This window comes from Protobothrops mucrosquamatus, unplaced genomic scaffold (assembly GCF_001527695.2).
Source record: "Protobothrops mucrosquamatus isolate PMUCROS unplaced genomic scaffold, P.Mucros_1.0 scaffold738, whole genome shotgun sequence".
NCBI lineage: Eukaryota > Metazoa > Chordata > Lepidosauria > Squamata > Viperidae > Protobothrops > Protobothrops mucrosquamatus.
In genome coordinates, this window is record NW_015387011.1 from 147,537 (window position 1) to 168,710 (window position 21,174).

The 21,174-nt window shown below is 41.2% G+C and overlaps 1 protein-coding gene across 2 annotated transcripts in view; it reads left to right on the forward strand.

Moving 5' to 3' along the window:
- Nucleotides 1–20,559, forward strand: part of LOC107289616 (L-amino-acid oxidase) — a 26,797-nt gene extending 6,238 nt beyond the window's left edge. Inside the window, exons 2-7 of one of the 2 annotated variants that reach the window (XM_015818406.2) lie at nt 5,323–5,537; nt 9,639–9,751; nt 10,642–10,843; nt 16,069–16,137; nt 17,834–17,970; nt 19,334–20,559. In XM_015818406.2, coding sequence (XP_015673892.1) covers nt 5,323–5,537; nt 9,639–9,751; nt 10,642–10,843; nt 16,069–16,137; nt 17,834–17,970; nt 19,334–20,102 — 1,505 coding nt within the window. In that variant the 3' untranslated portion in view covers nt 20,103–20,559. The remainder of the gene's footprint in view (nt 1–5,322; nt 5,538–9,638; nt 9,752–10,641; nt 10,844–16,068; nt 16,138–17,833; nt 17,971–19,333) is intronic. The other variant, XM_015818407.1, reaches the window with a different exon arrangement.
- The last annotated feature ends 615 nt before the right edge of the window (nt 20,560–21,174 follow it).

A 21,174-nucleotide genomic window follows, 5' to 3' on the forward strand; every position in this document is an offset into this window, starting at 1 on the left:
TCATGTCCCCCCTCGTCCTTCTCTTCATTAAACTAGACATACCCAATTCCAGCAACTGTTCCTTATATGTTTTAGCCTCCAGTCCCCTAATCATCTTTGTTGCTCTTCTCTGTACTCTTTCTAGAGTCTCAGCATCTTTTTTACACCATGGTGACCAAAACTGGATGCAGTATTCCAAGTGTGGCCTTACCAAGGCATTGTAAAGTGGTTTTAACACTTCACGTGATCTTGATTCTATCCCTCTGTGTTGGCTTTTTTGGCAGCTGCAGCACACTGCTGGCTCATATTTAAGTGATTGTCCACTAGGACTCCAAGATCCCTCTCACAGTTACTACTATTGAGCAAGGTACCCCTATACTATACCTGTACATTTGGTTTTTCTTGCCTAAATGTAGAACCTTACTTTTTTCACCACTGAATTTCATTTTGTTAGATAGCGCCCAGTGTTAAAGTCTGTCCAGGTCTTCCTGTATCTTAAGCCTGTCTTCTGGAGTGTTGGCTATTCCTGCCAGCTTGGTGTCATCTGCAAATTTGATGAGTTCCCCATCTATCCCTTCGTCCAAATTGTTGATGAAGATGTTGAAGAGCACTGGGCCCAGAACAGAGCCTTGGGGCACCCCACTACACACTTCCCTCCATGTAGATGCAATTCTATTGAGGACCACACGCTGAGTATGGAATCCAAGTCATAAATCCCTTTTTCACGGTTTATCATAACTTTGACAAGGACTATCTGTAATATATTTCAATTCTAATCAACATGTAATTGTTTCATTAGCTTTTGATGTTGTGTGTTGTTTTCTTTTTTGTTTGCCACTTGATGCTTTTTGTACATCTCCCAGAGTCTCAGCTCTGTCTGATATGACAGCCATGCATTTCAGTGCTTTAAATAAATGTGGTCTGAGGGACCACATCAAATCCAGATGCTTTTGAATCTTTTCTGAGAGATGTCAGCAAGTGTTCAGGGTAAGGAAAGTTTTGATGAACAGCTCAATGAAAATACCAGCCCAGGTGAACTGCAAGTATGGGATTTGTTAGGAAAGGAACTGAAAATACAACTGCCTGTATAATAATGCCTTTGGCTAGATCTATGAAGAAAAAAGCGGCATATCATGTACAGGTTTGGCTACCAACCCTTTAAAAGGTAGCATAGAGGTAGAAAATTGTGTACAATCAATTAATGTCAGTGCATAGGCAGTTTGAATGACAGTGTTGGAAGAGCGTCAGACTAGACAAATATCCACTTGGTGAGAAATATTTGAGTAGAAGGATACTTTGAATGCTGTAATCTTTGCAGAAATCTGGGAATCAGGATTCTCCCACCAATCAACAATCAAGTATTATACATTAGATGGCACAACACCGTGAGACCTAGCCAATCAGAAAATCTCCAGATATAACATAATAATAGAGTTGGAAGGGACCTTAGAGGTCTTCTATTCCAACCCCCAGTTCAAGCAGGAAACCCTATGACATTTCAAGACAAATGATTGCCCAATCTCTTCTTAAAAACCTCCAACGTTGGGAGCACACACAACTTTTGGAGGCAAGTTGTTAATTGTTCTGTCAGGAAATGTCTTCTTAGTTCTAGGTTGGCTCTCTTCTTGATTAGCTTCTTGTTCTACGGTCAGATGCTTTGGAGAATATGTTGACCCCCCTCTTCTTTGTGACAGCTCTTTAGGCATTGGAACACTGCTATCATGTCACCCTTATTCCTTCTTTTCACTAAACTAGACATATCTAATTTCTGCAACCGTTCATCATATACTGTATTTTGGCCTCCAGTCCCCTAATCCTCTTTGCTGCTCTTTTCTACACTCTTTCTAGAGTCTCAATATCTTTCTTATATCATAGCAACCAAAACTGGATGCAATATTCCAAGGCATTATAAAGTGATATTAACATTTCACGTGATCTTGATTCTACCCCATCCAACCCATCCTGAAGGTACTAGGTGGCAGAAACCTGACATAGATCTATATAATTGGAGTTGTACTTTTTTCTGCATTATTCTTTAACACTGCTGTAACATCCATGCCAACCTTCCTTAACCTGGTTCCTTCCTCCATAAGGATGACGGGAAATGTCTGGTCCTACAGCGTCTCATGGATTTTGTTTCTGTAACTCAATTATTAACAAAATATTATGTCTGAACACAAAGGGAAATAATTTGGAAGCACGTTTTTTCTTATTGTCTCTTCTGTCTGCCAGTAAAGCCCCCAAAAGATGACAGAGGAGTTGTTCACATAAGGAAGCATATTCTGTGAAGCACTAACATTTACTTGAGTATAATTTTCAGGTCAGATTAATTTCATTACAAGTATTATAACAGCTACTTGGAAGGATTATCTAAAAAAAGTAAGCAAGTAAGAATTTGAATAAGAGTCCACCAAGAAAATGCTTGGGATTGGGAGGCAAAACCCTTTCTTTCTTTCTGAGCAGGGGATTGGACTAGATGACCTCCAAGGTCCCTTCCAACTTTACTATTATTATTATTATTATTATTTCTTTTTTTAATTTTTTAATATTTTTTTTTACTGAGTAAACATTTAAAAACAGGTTGAACACACTGTGACTTTTCTGGCTGTTATTTTGCCATACATACTATACCATATACCATATATCTCCCTATTCATTGATCTTTTATACCATTTACATATTGCATTTTATACTATTTACATATTTATATATTTACATACATATTTACGTCTATTTACAACATAACTTCCATTTCCATTCTTATTTCATATTCTTTCTGATCTCTATCTTACGCTCACTTTGAGGTTGAAAATCTACACTTTCTCTCTTCTAGACGAGCTTTTTTTGTTCTGACTTTTTCTCCTCGAGTCTAACCAATAGTACATCTTATCCCAAACTTCATAATACTCTGTTTCATCCTTGTCTTTAATTTCTAATGTTAGTCTATCCATCTCTGCACATATCAATTTTTTTTTAATTAGTTCACTCTCCACCAGGGAATTTCCGTTTTTCCAGTTCTGGGCAGAGACCAACCTTGCTGCTGTTATAATATGCAACACTAGATATGTCTCTCCTTTGTTAAACTTCCCATCTATCATTCCCAATAAAAACAGTTCTGGTCTGGGATCTATCTTCAGTCCCAACATTTCCTCCAACCAAGTCTTTATTAGCCGCCAAAATTATTTGGCTTTGAAACAAGTCCACCACATATGATAATAAGTCCCTAACACTTTCTTGCACTTCCAACACTGTGGTGACATACCTTTTCTCATCTTTGCCAGTCTTGTTGGGGAGAAGTGCCACCTGTAAAACATTTTGTACAAATTCTCTTTATTATGAGGTGGCCAAGGTTAACTTTCTATTTCTTTCCCATAACATTTGCCATTTGTCTAAATCGATATTATATCCGAAATTTGGGGCCCATGTTATCATCACTTCTTTTACCTGCTCCTCTTCCATTTTATATTCCAATAAATATTTATATGTTCTTTTGATTGCTTTCTCCTCCGTTCCTAATAATATTTTATCTAGTGTTGTCAGATCCCTCCATATACCCCATTCCTTTTTGTCTTTCTTATAACGTGACTGAATTTGAAGGTACACCCACCATTCCAATTGTACCCCATTTTCTTTTAATTCTTGTCTAGATTTAAGTTCCCCTTGTTCATTTAGAATATCTCTGTACATAACTACTTTTCCCAAGTTTGTGAAATTTGGATGCACTAGCGCTTCCAGTGTTGAGAGCCATACCAGTGTTTCTATATAGTTCTGTTGTTTAACTTTAATCCACACATTAAGTAATGCTGCTCTGATATGGTGTCTCTGGAAGTATTGATGAATGTTATATCTCTCATCCCACAAAAATGCGTGCCATCCAGATTGTAAATCATGACCGTCTAGAGTTAATAGCCTTCTGTCTTTAAATTTATCCAATCCCGCACCCAGGTGAATATTGCAGCTTGGTAGTACAGCTCCCAGTCAGGTAGTCTGAATCCCCCTCTCTCTTTGGCTTCTTGTAGTAGTTTTAATTTAATTCTAGGTTTCTTCCCCTGTCAAATAAATTTCAATATTATTTTATTCAAATTTATAAAATATTTTTTCTCTAATTTTATGGGGACATTCTGAAATAAAAAAAGTAATTTAGGTAAAATGTTCATCTTTACTGCTGCAATTCTTCCCATGAAGGAGAGTTACAAATTTTTCCATCTTTCTAAATCTTTCTTTATCTGATTGTTTAAATTAACATAGTTATCTTCTTTAATTGTAATACACCTTTCTGTTAGCTGTATTCCCAAGTATTTAACTTTCTTCACTATTTGGATATGTACTTTCTCCACCAGGTCATTTTTCTGTGTACTAGTCATATTTTTAACTATCATTTTCGTTTTATCTTTGTTGATTTTCAGTCCAGCTACCTCTCCATATTCTTCTAATATTTCCATAAGTCTTGTACCCGAATGTAGCGATTCCTCTAAGATAAATACGAGGTCATCCGCAAATGCTTGCAGTTTGTAGGTTTCTTTCTTAATATTTAAGCCTCTAATTTGGCTTTCTCTAGTCAGTACTTCGAGAGTTAGTATAAACATTAACAGCATTAATTATAACTCTCGCCTCTTGTTTATCGTACATAGCTCTGAATATGTTTATAAAATTTCTGCCAAAGTCCATATAGCTTAACTGCCTCAACATAAAATTCCAATTTACATTGTCAAAGGCTTTTTGTGCATCCAAAAACATCAGAGCTGCTTGTTTTTCACTGTGGATCTCATAGTACTCCAAAATATTCAAAACCGTCCTCATATTGTTTCGAATTTGCCTTCGTGGTAGGAAACCATTTTGATCTACGTGTATAAATTTGTTTAGGTATCTTTTTAGCCTTTCCGCAATTATTGCCATAAATATTTTGTAATCTGAATTTAAAAGCGATATTGGCCTATAATTATTGATTTTTGTTAAGTCCGAATTTTCTTTTGGGATCAACACAATGTTTGGGAAAGCAAAACCCTTTCCAAGTAGCAACCCCTTTCACACTGCTGCCAAGAAAAGAAGATGGACGTTGAAATCAAAAGAAGTTAAGCTTGGGTTGAAGAGGACTTATTTGTGATGAGATCCTTTGTGTGACCAGAGAAGCAGAAGGAAAGACTTTGTGTCCATTTTTGGTCATTTTATTGCAGTTTAGATGTAGTATAGGAGGCCTCAGGAACTCTGGTTAGAAGGTGGTTCAATGACACGTATAAAAGAATGGAACAAATGAACAGAACCAGAGGCAAAAAATCCAGAATAAGAAAAAACAGGAAAATGCCATCCTTATACATATTCCATTTTTGTATGTGTTTTATCCAGTTATGTTCTCACTGCTGTTCTTGGCTGCCTTGGGAAGCTGTGCAGATAACAAAAACCCCCTAGAGGAATGCTTCCGAGAAACTGACTATGAAGAATTTCTAGAGATTGCCAGAAATGGTCTGAAAGCGACATCAAACCCAAAACATGTTGTGATTGTAGGTGCAGGAATGTCTGGGCTTAGTGCAGCCTATGTTCTTGCAGGGGCTGGACATCAGGTAAGCCACTGATTTTTGTCAATCAACAATTTGCTTGGACAACAATAGCACCATTTAGCGAAAAGTCAAGTTGGCACCTACAATCATGCAGTTGAAGCCCCATCCTTTTTATGTCCATTGTGATGCAAATAGAAAAGGACAGATTTTCACTGCACAGTCATAGATGCCATCTTGACTTTTTTGCCCCCAGTCCCACTGATGAGCACCTCAATGGAGAGAATATGTAGATGACATTGTATAGGCTGAGCAAGCCTTGGCATTTGCTCCCTCCATTCCATTCTTGTAGCTAGCAGAATTTCTAACCCTTACCCTCACCTGCCTTCACAGATACTTCCTTGGGGTACAAGTTCCTAGGAATCGGACAGCATCCACCCATTAAAAAAATGTATTCTGGACAGAGATACTAATCTAATTTGAAAAGCAGATCCTCACTTGTGTAGTATATATTAGGTGAATGCCCCAGCAGAAGTGATAGAGGACATAGATACAGACTATGTTAATTTAAACAATCAGATAAAAAAAGACTTAGAAAGATGGAAAAATTTGCAACTCTCCTTCATGGGAAGAATTGCAGCAGTAAAGATGAACATTTTACCTAAATTACTTTTTTATTTCAGAATGTCCCTATAAAATTAGAGAAAAAATATTTTATAAATTTGAATAAAATAATATTGAAATTTATTTGACAGGGGAAGAAACCTAGAATTAAATTAAAACTACTACAAGAAGCCAAAGAGAGAGGGGGATTCGGACTACCTGACTGGGAGCTGTACTACCAAGCTGCAATATTCACCTGGGTGCGGGATTGGATAAATTTAAAAGACAGAAGGCTATTAACTCTAGACGGTCATGATTTACAATCTGAATGGCACGCATTTTTGTGGGATGTGCCATCTGTCCGAAATGGTATAGGGTTTCCTGCCTGAGCAGGAGGTTGGACTAGATGACCTCTGAGGTCCCTTCCAACTTTATTATTATTATTATTATTATTATTATTATTATTATTATTATTATTATTATTATTATTATTATTATTATTATTATTATTATTATTATTATTATTATTAAACCAAGGAAATCAAGATATCAGAAAGGAAAAAGTAATTTAGGTAAATCTAGTTTATTCCAATCTGGTTCACTGTACCTCTCCCTGCCTTATTTCCTTATGTTTTTATTTTCATCCTGTCCATATGCTGCTTCCTACGTACTTTCTGTTATCTGAACTTTTCAAGTTCTCCTTTTGAGGACCTTTCCAACTCCACTTAACCATAATTTTCCCACACTCATCTTCCCTTTCAACCCTTTCACTCTTCATTCAAATACTGGTTTTGAGACTTAGTCCTCATTCATTCTTTCTACATGATCAAACCATCTCAAAAGACTTCTTCCATTCCAGTCATTCCCTTTCAAATACAATCCATAGGCTTCCATCAGTCATTTATCTTGACCAAATCCACCCATATTCTCTGTCTGTCTGTCTGTCTGTCTGTCTGTCTGTCTGTCTGTCTGTCTGTCTGTCTGTCTGTCTCTGTCTCTGTCTCTGTCTCTCTCTGTCTCTCTGTCTCTCTCTCTCTGTCTCTCTCTTTCTCTCTCTCTGTCTCTCTGTCTCCCTCCCTCTCTCTCTCCCCCTCTCTGTCTCTCTCTCTCTCTGTCTCTTCCTCCCTCTCTCTCCCTCCCTCCCTCCCTCTCTCTCTTTCTCTCTCCTGCTTCATTTAACTTTTGTATCTCTCCTGACATAGCCTGCTCTCATTTCCATAGAACAAAGTGGGCAAAAACACACTCCTCTACAGAGCCATTTTCCTTTCTCCCCATCCAACCTCCAAACATTAGTTGATTATTTTGACAGCATCTTCAGCTTAGCCTAGGATGGTGATAGATAATTAAGTGCCATCTGCTTATTGGTGACCCCTCATCCCAAAGAGAGATGATCTTAAATAAGAGAGGAGATCCCTAGGGCATCACATATTGATATAACCAGAAATTGTTTACCCTTTATGGCTACTAACTGAGACCATCTACTTAAGTAGGAGCATAATCACTTTAGAATGGTGCCTCTTACTCCCAACTCTTGGGTAATCCAGAAGGATAAGATGAAGGCACTGAAAGCCAATGAAATGTCTACCAGGATTATGAGAGCTGCATTCTCCTCTCCCAGGCCCCAGAGATTATACTTTAGAGCAATCCCGTCTGTTTTTGTCACAAGCCTGAGCCTGGACCCCATCTGAAAGGGAGCTAGATAATCCATTTCCTCTAGGATCCTATGCAACTAATCTCTTCCTCCTTTTAAACATCCTTCCTCACAATGTGAAGGTGGTAGGCAATGCAAAAGTCATCGCATATAGCCAAGTCAAGTGCGGGTCCAAAAGCACTCAGTCATCTCCACTTTTAGATTTGTTTAGATTTGTGCTATTTATGCTCTAAGTGTCTTCAGTTGCTTCATCCCTAAAGGAACCTGGGAAACCAAAGTGTTGCTTGGCCTTAGAAACTAGACAGCGATTGGAGGGGCAATCTTATCCATTGCCCTGCAATCTCCAGGAATTCACAAGGTGCAAGACCAAGCTGTCCAACAGATTGTCAGGAAAATTCCCAAGCATCCTCTGGAAACCCTGTGGATCTCTTGGACACTGAAATGGACATAGGCCAGGGGTCTTCAAACTTGGCCCTTTTATGACTTGTGGACTTCAACTCCCAGAATTCCTCAGCTAGCATGCCTGGCTGAGGAATTCTGGGAGTTGAAGTCCACAAGTCATAAAAGGGCCACGTTTGAAGACCCTGACATAGACCATTCGAATAGGACAGTGATGGCGAACCTTTTAGAGACCGAGTGCCCAAACTTCAACCCAAAACCCACTTATGTATCGCTGGGTGCCGGGTGTGTGTGGCCGCCAGGTGGGTGTGGTCTTACGGGTGGGCGTGGCTACAGTGGTCATATCAGATGGGTGGGCGTGGCCAACTCGATGTTGCTCCTGGGGAGGGACACCTGTGGGGGCCGGGCAGGGTTGGGGGAGATCCAGGGTGGTCTCTGGCAGGTGGGGCAGGAGGCTGGTCCTGCGGGATGAGGCGAGGCAAGGTGAGGCAGAGTGGGGGTGCCATTGTCGCAGGGTGAGGCAGGGGCCTGGCACCATCGGCCCCCACACACAGAGGCCAGCAAGCACATGGGTGCTGGGATGCATCCGCCCACGTGGGACCTCAGCGAGTTAGCGGGCGGCTGGTTGAAGAGGATGGTTGCTATCTCTGGGGCATGGCACGGGTGCCCACAGAGAGAGCTCTGAGTGCCGCCTCTGGCATGCGTGCCATAGGTTCGCCACCATTGGAATAGGACATCTTACCTAGCAGAGATCCAGAATACCAAGGATAACACATTTTGACCAGAAAGTGATCTGAGCACAGCAAAAGTGTAGAGTCTGATGGCTGTTTTTGAGGTGTTAGCATAGAACTTTTTTTGTGGCTGCAGTGGTCCATCTTGATGTGGGCTATGAACTTCACAGGAGGGAGGAACTCAGTTTGTATTGCACAGTGACTGCAACTGTCATCATGCTGTTTAGAATACTTTTCAATAAATAAAGAAAATGTTACTAAACCAAGTTTAAACAGATTAAAACAAAGAAGACAAAGAAAAGAAAAAGTCCTGATTGCAAAGAATAGATCTCCTTAGATTCTAAGACATATTCAGGTGAGACATCTGAAGATCAAATGCTATTTCACACAAAATATTCACTGCACAAAAAAAAGGGTGGGAAGCAAACCAATGTGATAGAACTTCCAATAATTGTCAAGCATAACACATTTCAACATTGCAATTCTGCTATCTGAACTGTTGGGACTCTATTGGGGGAAGGTGCCCCAAGGAACACTAATGAGAAAGTTGAGTGTCAGAAGGGAAAGATGACAAATGTTGAGAAGAGCAGTTACCATAGAAAAATGCCAACTTGTGGTAAGGAACCTTAGAGAAGGGAAGAGTGGCCACAACCATAAAATACTGACATCTCAAAGCCAATGCTATGAAGTCTCCCCAAAATAAGTCACAAAGCAGCCGAGCAGAGAAGTTTTAATAAGAAACCATTGTCAAAATGATGCACTGACTTTCCTATTTGCCTTCAGGTGACAGTTCTTGAAGCCAGTGAACGTGCGGGAGGACGAGTGAGGACTTATCGAAATGACAAAGAAGGCTGGTATGCCAATCTCGGGCCCATGCGTTTACCTGAGAAACACAGGTGAGATGTGAGATGATCATGTTTACTTATTTCTTCTCCTTGCATACTAAGAAGACTGGAGGGTCGTGGAGGTATGTCCACAACATTGCTATTTTAGACTCTGGGAATGTCAGCCAGCATTAAATTCCACATATTTGTAAGGGTGGTTCAGTTGCTATTTAAAAGTTGGCAGCAGAGCTTACAGCAATTTATACTACATGAACAGGACAAACGTGATAAGGAATGGAGTATCGCTGCTGGAGCATTCACAGGGTTGGTTAAGCTAATTTCCTTTAGAACTAAGAGGACAAATTAGGTGGAAACATCTAGCTTGGCTTTCAAAAAAGCTAAGCAGGCCCAACCTGATATTGCTTAGTACTTGGATGGGAGACTACTAGGAAATCCCAAGAGTGTAGGCTCAAGTGAGAAGTCAAAAAAAGTGTCCTAGAAGCCAGGGCAAATAATTGGGAATAAAATAAGTTTAATTTGGATTGGAATCATTCTCTTTGATCTTAACTTTCTTCCAAGTATCTATTCATGTGAGAAAAATAAGCCCAAATCATTTTGATAAGACAATGGTTTGTAAGGGTTTATCAAGCAATTTGAGAATTGTTGCTGTTTTTCTGTGCTGGTTTTTTCTCTCTTCTCAATTGGTAGCTCTTTCTTTCTTTTATGATGGAGGGAAAAAGCTGTGTTGAAACTGGAAATTCTGGCTAAATGTGTGCAGTTTTTCTTTCTATATGTAAAGCAAAGTGAGATAGTGATACTCCAGAAATGATGACAGAATAATTATTTGACCTTCACATTTGCACCTTAATTCTCTCAATAATCAGATATAATCTTCTGCACAGAAGTATACACCATTCTATTTATTTTTTTTCTTTCACTGTTTTCTCCTTTCCTCTCCCCAGGATTGTCCGGGAATATATCAGAAAGTTTGGTCTGCAGTTGAATGAATTTTCTCAGGAAAATGACAATGCCTGGCATTTTATCAAAAACATCAGGAAGAGAGTAGGGGAAGTCAAGAAAGACCCTGGCGTCTTGAAATATCCTGTGAAGCCTTCAGAAGAAGGCAAAAGTGCTGGACAGCTATTTGAAGAGTCCCTCAGAAAGGTTCAGATAAGTCCTAAAATTTACTTTTAGTCAGGAAATTTACGCTATGGCTTGTTTCAAGCAGTGAATCATATAGACAGAAGGTTCCAAAAGCATTCTCCAAAACTAGTTTATAATCCAGAGATGTCCTCAGGGTATGGTCAAAAAAGTCAAGATGGAGGCCATCATAGGGTGACTGAGGTTCTGCCTGTTTTTTAATGTGCAGGGAGGGTTCCCATCTTGACAAAATGATAATTGTTGAATTCTTGATTGCTTTCCTGCAAGTGTTTTGTTATCAGCTTGGGTAACCTGATCACTGCAAGGGGAGAGTGGAGTTTGTTGGCTGATTATAGATGGTAGTTAGCCCTACCAATCATGGTAGGTTTTTTTCCTTGATAGTTCCTTGATCAGGTTATTGTTTCTTCTTTGCTAAAGTTTATCTGGTCCTGTTTCGGTTTCTCTAGGTTCATTGCTAGGAAAGAATTATTCTGGGCTATTTATTTCACTTAAAATGCATAAACTAAAGTCAAGGAAGAAATAGTCCGTCTTCCTGATTTTGGCCCAGCTCCTCTCTCTCAACCCATCCCATTTCACAAGGTGGTTGTGGGAAAATAGGAGTGTTGCATCAAATACCCTGTCTTGAGCCGTACAAAAATAAAGGTAGTATATAAATATAAGAATAAATAAAACTACTATTAATAAAATAACGATAAATTGGTTCCTATTTTTAAAAAATGCTACACTTGCTGGAATGCATGTATCAGTACTATGTCCTTTTTAAATAAATCTTGCTCAAGAGAGTTCGGAGAGCTCTTGCTTAAGAATAAACCGTTTTATTTCAGAGCAATCCCTAAAAATCAGCTTTTGAATGTGAAAAGAAAATGGCCTTCAGAAGCTAAGGCCTCTCAGCAGCTGGAATTTCTACACCTCTTAAGATTGAAAAGGTTGGGAAACTCTGGTTTAGCCACTCCGTGCATCTGATGGATTTATGCCTTTTAATAAAATATGTCAGTCGGAAATGATGGTATCAGACTCCACCTGATTTTTAACATTAGCCTTGGGTGTCTCTTGACAACACAACCCCATCTACCATTTGAAGGCTTAGGGTATCCTAAATACACCCTGAGCAATTGGGAAAAATTAAAAAGGCAACTTCTAGACTCATCTCGCTTTTCTGGTCAAAATATTCCTACAATTGCTGGCCATGCCAATCTCCAAGACTCACAGAGAAAAGTTAAGAGGGTTGACCGGTCAATGCCAATACAATCTGCTTTTTGTACCCTCAGCAGATTAAAAATGATCCGACATGAATAAAGTTATTCAAGCAGACATCAGTGGTATTTGCGCAGCTCTCAACCCACTTGCTGAATTAACCCATTTTCTGAGTGGGTTTCAGTTTGATACATTGAAAAGCAAGTTACCTTAATGAGCTATGTTTATATAAATATGGGAAAAAAATGAAATATGCCTGGATTTCCCACCTGTGTGCATTGGCTCATGTGCAGCAACCATCATAAATGTGCACCGGTTGCTAAGTGCCCAGATCATGATTATGTGATTGTAAGGATGCTGTGGCCAGTGTAAGGACCTATTGTAAACCTTCTTTACATTTTAGTGACCGTTCAAACTTTCACTGTAAGTTTAAATGGTCACTAAACAGTGGAATTGTTAACTAGGGACTACCTGTAATAGCTATGTGGAATCTTTAGACTTTTCTAAGCTTGATTGTTTGCTTGCGTCATTACCTGACTAGGTAATATCATCAGTTCTAATGAGTGTGTGGTTGCTCCCTGTTTATATACAGAACTGTGTCCTGCCAGTATTGGCGGAACTGTGGTTTTATCCTTGATTAGGGTATGTTTTCTGCTTGATTAATTGTCTGATTATTTGTCTGTTGTTAATACCTTAATGCTTATCTGGAGGTTGGTTGCTGGAGAGGATATGTTCTGTTCTTTTTTATTTCCTTTTCAGCTTTTTTATTTGAATGGTGTGTAAATGAGATTTAAGTCAATGTGTCTAATGATAGCTGATTTGTAGAATGACAATCTCCTGGGGATTTCCTAGCATTTTTGGATTTAGTTTGGTTTAGGATGCTCATAATTTCACAGTCGAAAAAATGACTGAATCAGTCTATGTCAGGAGTGTCAAACTGCCAGCCTGCGGGCTGGATGCATCATAGCGAAACCGCGCCCACCCCATTGCCGGCAATGGAAAAAAAGTCGTGATACGTTGCAACACGTCACATGGCATTGTGAGTTTGACACCCCTGGTCTATGTGTTGTGAGATTAAGAGGTTTTTGTTGTGTCTTCTGTCTGCTAGTTGATATTTATGGATGCCCTCTGCTAGTCTCCTGACTATATGTCCTATACCAGGGGTCGGCAACCTGCAACAGTGAAAGAGCCACTTGGACCCGTTTCCCTCGCAAAAGAAAAAACTGGGAGCCGCAAAATGTGTGCGTGCATACGCACACGCGCTCATGCGCACAGAACACAGGGCTTGATTAAAGAGTGGAGCTTAAGGCGAGACGTGCGCCGGCCCTGCCCCCCATCCAGCTCTGGTATGGACGGCTCTGCCGTCCTGGCTTCTCCTCCCTTCGGAAAAGACTGCTCTCCTCCCACCCTGTGCTCTCCCTCTCTGGGACTTTCTTCTTTCCGCCTTTTGGCGCAAAGGTTCCAAGGGAGCGGAGGAGGAGGCCGACGGGGAGAAAGAGCTGCTGCGGTGAATCTTCCGAGGCGGCAGCAGACGGCTGCTCGGGCTCGCCTATCTCAGCCTGCTGCGGGAGGCTGGAGTTGAGGCTTCTGGCTCGCTCTGGGAGGGCTGCTCGGAAAAGAGAGGATGGGAAACAGAAAGTGGGAAAAAGGATGTCTTCCAGCTCTCTGTGGTTCTTTCGCTGGGAGGGCGAGGAAGTAGCAGTTCTGCTCCGTGGGAGGTGAGAGCAGACGGCCTCTCCTTCAAACTTTGCCAAGCGACTCCAGGAGCGAAGCGAGCTCCGAGTCCCCGGAATGTCAACTTTGCGAAAGAGGGAGGCAGTGGTGGGATTAAAATAAAATGGGGGGGGGGAGGTTGAGGAAACCCAGCAGACGCTTACATCAGAGGGCCAGCAAGAAAGGCAAGATCAGGGAGAGGAAGAAAGCTTTCGGGGCTTGTGCACAGACAGAGCTGACTCCTCCTCGTCTCCTGCCCTTGCTGCATCTCCTGTGGAGACCCGTTTGCATCTCTCTGTGTCTCTGCCACTCAGCCATCCTGCAGCTCAATTCTTGAAGCAATTTCAATCAGCCCCTTCATTGCCAAGAGTCCCCATGGAAGTCAATGGAGGTCCGCGGCGACTCGAAAAGCCAGCCGCAGCACCTCCAAGTCCGTTGATTTTACCGGCTCAGTGGCCCGGGTATGGGCAGGAACTGATGCCCCCGCTGCCTGCCGCCCAGCCCGGGAAGATGCGAGGCCAGTTCAGCGGCCTGGGGACGGCCAGAAACCAATGCCCCTGCCGGCCGCCGCTCAGCCCAGGGAGACGCGAGGTCGGCTCAGCGGCCCAGGGACAGCCAGAAACCAATGCCCCCGCCACCTGCTGCCCAGCCCAGGGAGACACGAGGCCGGCTCAGCGGCCCAGGGACGACTAGAAACCAATGCCCCCGCCACCTGCCGCCCAGCCCGGGGAGACGCGAGGCCAGCTCAGCAGCCCGGGGATGGGCAGGAACCGAAGTTCTCGCTGCCCGCCGGGCCTGCCGCCAAGCCCGGGGAGATGCAAGGCTGGCTCAGCGGCCCGGGGAGGGGCAGGAACCGATGCCCCTGCTGGCCGCTGCCCCCACCGGGCCTACCACCCGGCCCAGGGAGGGGCAGGAACTGATGCCCCTGCTGGCCGCCGGCCCCGCCAGGCCTGCCGCCCAGCCCGGGGAGACACGAGGCCGGCTCGGATGCCCCTCCGCCTGGTGCAGGTAAGCCCCCTCCTTCCCCCCCACTCATCCTCCATCTCCGGCTCTGCTGCTGCTTGGCCAACCAGGGCCGCAGCTTGCGGGAGGGCTGGCCCGCTCAACGGAGGCTCTGCTGGGCCGCTCCCAGCATGGATCCCGGGGCTTCCCCGCACGGCTCTCTGGCCACATGCACCTCGGACCGGGCCAGCCCCGGAAAGGCTCTTCCTGGCCACCCTTCTCCCAGAGGGCAGGGCACCCAGCTGCAGGGCCAATCAAGAGCTCTGCGAAGGGGAAAATCTGCATGTGAGAGAGAGAGAGAGAGAGAGAGAGAGAGAGAGAGAGAAGGGAAGCGCAAGTGCCTCTCTGTCTCTCTCTCTCTCTCTCTCTCTGAAAATGGTGGAGGAGGCTCCAGAGCCACAGGAGGTGGCTCAAAAAGCCGCATGCAGCTCCGGAGCCGCGGGTTGCCGACCCATGTCCTATACATTGGCTGTAATAGTCCTTACAATATAAGTTGTAGATGACTCCTGTCTTTTGTTCTTGGATAACTGGATGTTTTGTTTTATTTAGGATTTTTGGAGGGCTTTAGTTGGCTTATGGCAATGTCATGTGGTTGTAATAGTCTTTTGGTTGTTTTTGAGATATTATTGAGTTATGGTAGTGTTATCCTTTTCATATCCTTTTCACAGCTTATGTCAGTTGTGCTGTAGTGGGTTGAGTGGTCGGGCACTTTTTGATAAAAGTGCACGTATCCATTTCATTTTCCTGATGTTCAAGGTTGTTGCAGTGTGTTTGTGCTAATCTAAATAGTGTTCTTACACAGCTTCTCTTGTAGGAATCACTTGCTTATTGCAATAATGGATCACTTGTTTAGTGTAGGTTGTTTTTCAATAGACCTGCGTTTCGAATTTGTCATCATTTCCTGTGCGGTTGAGGATATCCAGGAAGGGTAACATGTTGTTGTTGTTTTTCCCTGTGTGAATTTTATTCCTTGGAATATGTTGTTGATTGTTTTGTGTGCAATCTCTAGCTGTTCCTTTTTTATTATGACAAAGCTGTTATCTTCATATTGGATCCATACTTCATATTGTATGTGTGGGAGTGCCATAGTTTCAATATAGTGCTATAGTTTTATTATACCATAGTGACTTTAATATTTTTCCCATTTGTCATAAACCTAGTTCTAATCTATACAGTATAATACTCTATCAATATTGATTCTGCATTTGTCCTTTTTATGTGTGTCTTTTTTCTTTTGTTTGATGTAATACCTTTTTAACGACAAATACTTGCTTTTCCTTTCTCCTATGTCTCCTTTATCTTTTCCAAATCATTCTCAGGTTGAAAAAGAATTAAAAAGGACTAACTGCAGCTACATACTAAATAAATATGACACCTACTCAACCAAGGTATTTGGACTGTGCCTTGAAACCATGTCTCCAAACAGTACAGTTTGTGGCGGGGTGGGGTGGGGTGGAGTAATATTTAAGGCATATTATAATATTCTTCTTAGGGTATTATTAGAATATGAGACCAATTACTGAACCATTTGAGAGTTTCAAATACTAAAATGAGCTGTGATCCAAAGAGCAAGATGGCAGTCAATGACAATGGTGACATTGAAGATCCACCTGTTTTTAATGAGGTTTTTATTTGCACATGCAACACAGTAAAACACAGGTTGGAGGGGCCTCCTCGTCATGCAGGATTCATGGCAATTGACTGTGCCCCCCCCTAAAGCTGTGCAATGGCCTTTTTAAACAGTATCCAGACCCGACTCAGATAACAGTCAGAGATACTGCCTGTTTGGCCTATTTTAACTTAGTTCTTCAAGTGGTGAGTAAGAACTTGACATTCCCCAAATCAATCTGAATACTAATTGGACTGATTGCAACATGTTTGCCATAAAGCCTGACTGTTGATGACAAATATAGGAAAGCACAACAAAAAAGTCATTAAGGGCATCACAGAAGTACCAGATTTTCTTCTTAGGACAGATTGCACTACATGCTTAACTTCATCCTATTCTGTGCTCATGCTGACTTAACTCTAAGCTGGCTAACAAGCATTCTGTCTGGACTGAGACACTTGGACTACAGTCTGTAAAGAATTTGGTCTAACGGAGAGGATGGCCATATTATATTTAATGAACGAGATGGAATGCAATTAGTTCAAACAGCAAGCTACCATGTTGTCTGACTGGACAACTCTCCTTCTGCTTTGCCCTCCCAAATTCTGGGTCAGAATTGCCAATCGCTTTCTTTCCTGTGGGTAGATCTTAATAGGCATGTACACTTTTATAAGTGTATCATTAAATTAAATGTATATGTGCAAAGTTAAAGCACTGAAATGCAGGCATATTCATGGATGCACAACGACAAACTTTAAAATATAGAATCCCTTCCTATTATAACCTTGCTTGAGATTTCCCCAGGCATTGCTCATATCATCTCAAGCTTTATCCCTTTTATTGAAAATCATGTACAAGTAGTCCTCAACTTACAAGAGTTCACTTAGTGACCGTTCGAAGTTACAACAGCAGTGAAAAAAGTTATTTATGACTGTTTTTCACACTTACGACCGTAGCATCTCTGTGGTCATGTGATGAAAATTCTGACACATGGTAATTGACTCATATTTATGACCTTTGCAGTGTCCCAGGGTCATGTAATCACCTTTTGTGACCTTCTGACAATCAGTCAATGGGGAAGCCAGATTCCATTTAACAACTGCAGTGATTCATTTAACAACTGTGGCAAGAAAGGTCGTAAAATGGGGCAAAACTCACCTAACAATTGACTCGCTTAGCAACAGAAAATTTGGGTTCAGTTGTGGTTGCCAGTTGAGGACTACCTGTATATTGCTTTCAACAAAATGGAAGTTATTTAAAAGACAGATTATTCCCCTGGAGGTCATTCAGTGGAACAATAACAGAATGATTCTGCTTTGTGCTTAAACCCCTAACTCAACACCTCCTCAGAATTAGAAGAATTTGTCCTATTTGCAGCCCACCGGTTACAATCTGAAATCAAGCTCCTTGCTCTGAAAGGATGTTCTTGGACAATATATTGGAGACGAATTTCAGAATTTCTCTCCCCAAAACAGGAATATCTAATTAAAGAAGGAAAGCTGAGTCCTGGAGCTGTAGATATGATTGGAGACTTATTGAATGAAGATTCTGGCTTTTATATGTCTTTTACTGAGAGCATGAAACATGATGATATCTTCGCTTATGAAAAAAGGTAAGCAAACCTGTATCACTTGGATTAAATGACTTCCTCATCATTGTCCCATTTTAAAGATGAAATCCCTTGTTTATCCATTGAAGGATCCATGGGAATCTGCAAGAGTCTGGAGATAAAAATCTGCAAGAGGGCAGGCTCATAAAACAGTCAAATCCTCCCCTCATTGGTGTGGGAATGCACACAAACCCTTAACTCTTTGCTGCCAACTAAAGTCCTGGCAGCAGCTAAGAAATCTGGCATGGCTAGGTTGGGTATCTGTTAACCCAAACCACAAGCTGGCAGTTGAAACCAAATCTAACATAATATTGCAGTTGCAAGAAATGCCAGTTATCAATAATGGTAACATTATCGCTGGATATTAATTTTTATATCAGTTAGAAATGGCATATGAAGATTGCCATTTGTGCGGACTTGTTCTCTATGTAACATCTCCTCTGCTTTAATTAAACCATTAGGTTCACAGTTGCTAGATATTCTTTTTGAAGCATCCTGTAAAAAAAACCCTTGGGACTAACGTTCTGGACTATAAAGATAGCATTTCATGTTAAACCATTCTACAAGGGACAAAGCACATTACGCTTTGTATTTCACAGTTAATTCTAAAAAAGTATCAGAACTTTGCAAACTTTGCTTAGCATTGCAAATATTCACACAGTCCGTTTCTATATCAAGGCTTGTATAGCGTTTGCTTATCCAAGCTATGCACAATTAAATAGGAACTAAGTTGTTCATTTCAGCTCAGGTATAAATGTCCCTTTTTACATTCTCCCTCATCTCAGATTTACGTAGTCACATTTGGCAGATATTTCTGAGTAGACAACTTGAGATAATGCCATCTTCTCTTTCAAACGTAAAATATTTTTACATAAAATATGTTAAAAATGTCAAATTATTATATCAATGTATATTTTCCTGAGATAAATTTGTATAGATAAAATGATATTGCCAATAATTTTGAAAAGCATTCCTTAATCAAACTTATTTCATATTTCAGATATTTGCTTATCTAAGAATTAAACAAAAGCATTATGGCAGTAATATCTTTTGTTTAATGGCCCTTCCTGATGAGATCCCTGATATGGTATCACTAGATATTGTAATGCTGTAAGCCGCCCAGAGTCACCTCATGGTGAAATGGGTGGCAAACAAAGCTGATAAGCAAAAACAATAAATAATAGAGAGCGAAGTCAAAATAAGAATAAAGAATGTTGTTTTCTTTCTATCAAATCTGCTGCCAACTTCTTTCCAGAACTGTTTTCATTTCATCGTCCTGTGACAAAATGTCTTCTTATTCACTAATATCATTATCCAATTTTAGCAGAGCAGGTTTTTACTTCCTCTGTCCCACTTGGTCTTCCAGATTTGATGAAATTGTTGGTGGAATGGATCAGTTGCCTACATCCATGTATCGAGCCATTGAGGAAAAGGTGCGTTTCAATACCCGAGTAATCAAGATACAGCAGAATGCCAAGAAAGTCACAGTGACATATCAAAACCGAGCAAAGGACACGTCACTTGTGACAGCTGATTATGTCATTGTATGCACTACGTCAAGGGCTGCCCGTCGCATCACTTTTAGACCACCCCTTCCGCCAAAGAAAGCGCATGCTTTGCGGTCTGTCCACTACAGAAGTGGCACCAAGATCTTCCTCACTTGCACTAAGAAATTTTGGGAGGATGATGGCATTCATGGTGGGAAGTCCACAACTGATCTTCCATCCCGATTCATTTACTACCCTAACCATAACTTTACTAGTGGAGTTGGGGTTATTATAGCCTATGGCATTGGTGATGATGCCAATTTCTTTCAAGCTCTTGATTTCAAGAGCTGTGCTGATATTGTCATGAATGACCTTTCATTGATCCATCAGCTGCCCAAGAAAGATATCCAGGCCTTCTGTTATCCCTCAATGATTCAAAAATGGAGCCTGGATAAGTATGCTATGGGTGGTATAACCACTTTCACTCCCTACCAGTTTCAACATTTTAGTGAAGCGCTCACTGCACCGGTAGGCAGAATCTACTTTGCAGGGGAGTATACGGCCAATGCTCATGGTTGGATTGACAGCACAATTAAGTCAGGGCTGACAGCAGCAAGAGATGTGAATCGTGCTTCTGAGAATCCATAAGGAATCCACCTGAGCAATGACAATGAACTTTAAGAAGGAGGTCAGCAATAGGAGAATTAAATAGAGAGCTACAGCCACTTTCCCAATTCTGGCAACTTCCAGATGTTTCAGACTAAAATTCCCAGAATACCAATTGGTAATTCTAGGAGCTATAGTCCCAGGAGGTTGGAGCCAGAAGGAAGTGGGGGAAGTAAGCTGATTTGGCCTGGCTAAATTATCAAAAGTGATCTATATCAGCCAAAACATGTCAAAATATATGAGAGCATTTTAGAGGAAACTGAAATAAACCACAGAATGAAAAGGATTATTAGCATGCCACCCCAATTTGGAAAGGAAGTCCTCTCAAGACAATCTATATATACTACTAAAACTCTCTTTTCTGTAACATTTTACTGGGCAAAACAGTGCATCATAGGGCAAGAAGTTTTGAACCAAAATACTTCTAATGGGCTAACTTACAAAATGCATCCAAAAATCTAGAACCCATGACTCTCCTGGAATTAAAATTTAGCAAATTTTATGAAAGGTTTTATGACATTTGTCTGAAATGGTATAGAGTTTCCTTCTTGAGCAGGAGGTTAGATTAGAAGACCTCCAAGGTCCTTCTCAACTCTGTTATTCTGACAAAAAAAATATCATAAAACAGTTTTTGTTATAATACAAGCTACCATAAAACATTTCCTGGGCTGATGTTTTACTGTGCTGTACAGTTCGCCATGGGCTATTTTCAAGGCAGATACATCTGTGAATGTATCCCAACTTTTCAGTGAAGGTAGCACATTATTTTTGCTCTGCCATTGTTCAAGTGATTGAGGAATCTGGTAAAGAATTATCTCTGAAGGGATGACCAGAAAGTCATGGATTGTCTAGTGTTGCAATAAAGATAGGATCCTTCTGTTGCCCTTTCCAAAAAGTAATGGAAAAATAACATGCAATTGTTGTTAAAGTGGCTTTGTGAGTTTATTTTAAAGGGTCTCATATGTATGACCATATTTCTTTGGGACGTCAAGCATCTAGTGGTCCTAAGCTACGATTCTACATTTCCTACAACCATCAAAAATTGTCACTGATG